The 344-nt window shown below is 61.9% G+C and overlaps 1 protein-coding gene across 1 annotated transcript in view; it reads right to left on the bottom strand.

The window, feature by feature from the left end:
• The window catches only part of EMH_0042560 (uncharacterized protein), a gene marked incomplete at both ends in the record, with an annotated part of 8,392 nt that overhangs the window by 1,747 nt on the left and 6,301 nt on the right, over positions 1-344 (bottom strand). The window contains 1 exon segment of the mRNA XM_013495757.1: positions 3-344. Within this exon segment, the coding sequence (XP_013351211.1) occupies positions 3-344 (342 nt within the window).

Below are 344 nucleotides of genomic sequence, written 5' to 3'. Positions count from 1 at the left end.
TTCGCCGCGAGGGGGCCCGCAGAGGGGGCCCCCTGTCTGGAGAGGGGCCCCCCCCTGTACCCCCCCTGTTGCAGGGTCGGGGGCCCCCCCGGCAGAGGCCTGCCCCTTGTCTCCTTCTGTGCTTTGTGCGTCGCGGCGTTCTCCATCAATATACACCGCATGCAGCCCCAAAGTTGATTCCCCTTTGCCCCCTACAACCACTGTACAGTTAGCTAGAAGGGACCCCCACATCCAGGGTGCGCATGCATTCACTCCTGTTGCTCTGGCGGGTTTCGGGGCTGCTTTCCAGCTGTTGCTGTTGCTGTATAGAGTAGAAGCAACAAGACTAGCTCGCTGCATCTGTC

This window comes from Eimeria mitis, genomic scaffold (genome assembly GCF_000499745.2).
Source record: "Eimeria mitis Houghton genomic scaffold, Emh_scaff1731, whole genome shotgun sequence".
In the NCBI taxonomy this organism is placed as follows: domain Eukaryota; phylum Apicomplexa; class Conoidasida; order Eucoccidiorida; family Eimeriidae; genus Eimeria; species Eimeria mitis.
This window is presented reverse-complemented; position numbering and strand designations above follow the sequence as displayed.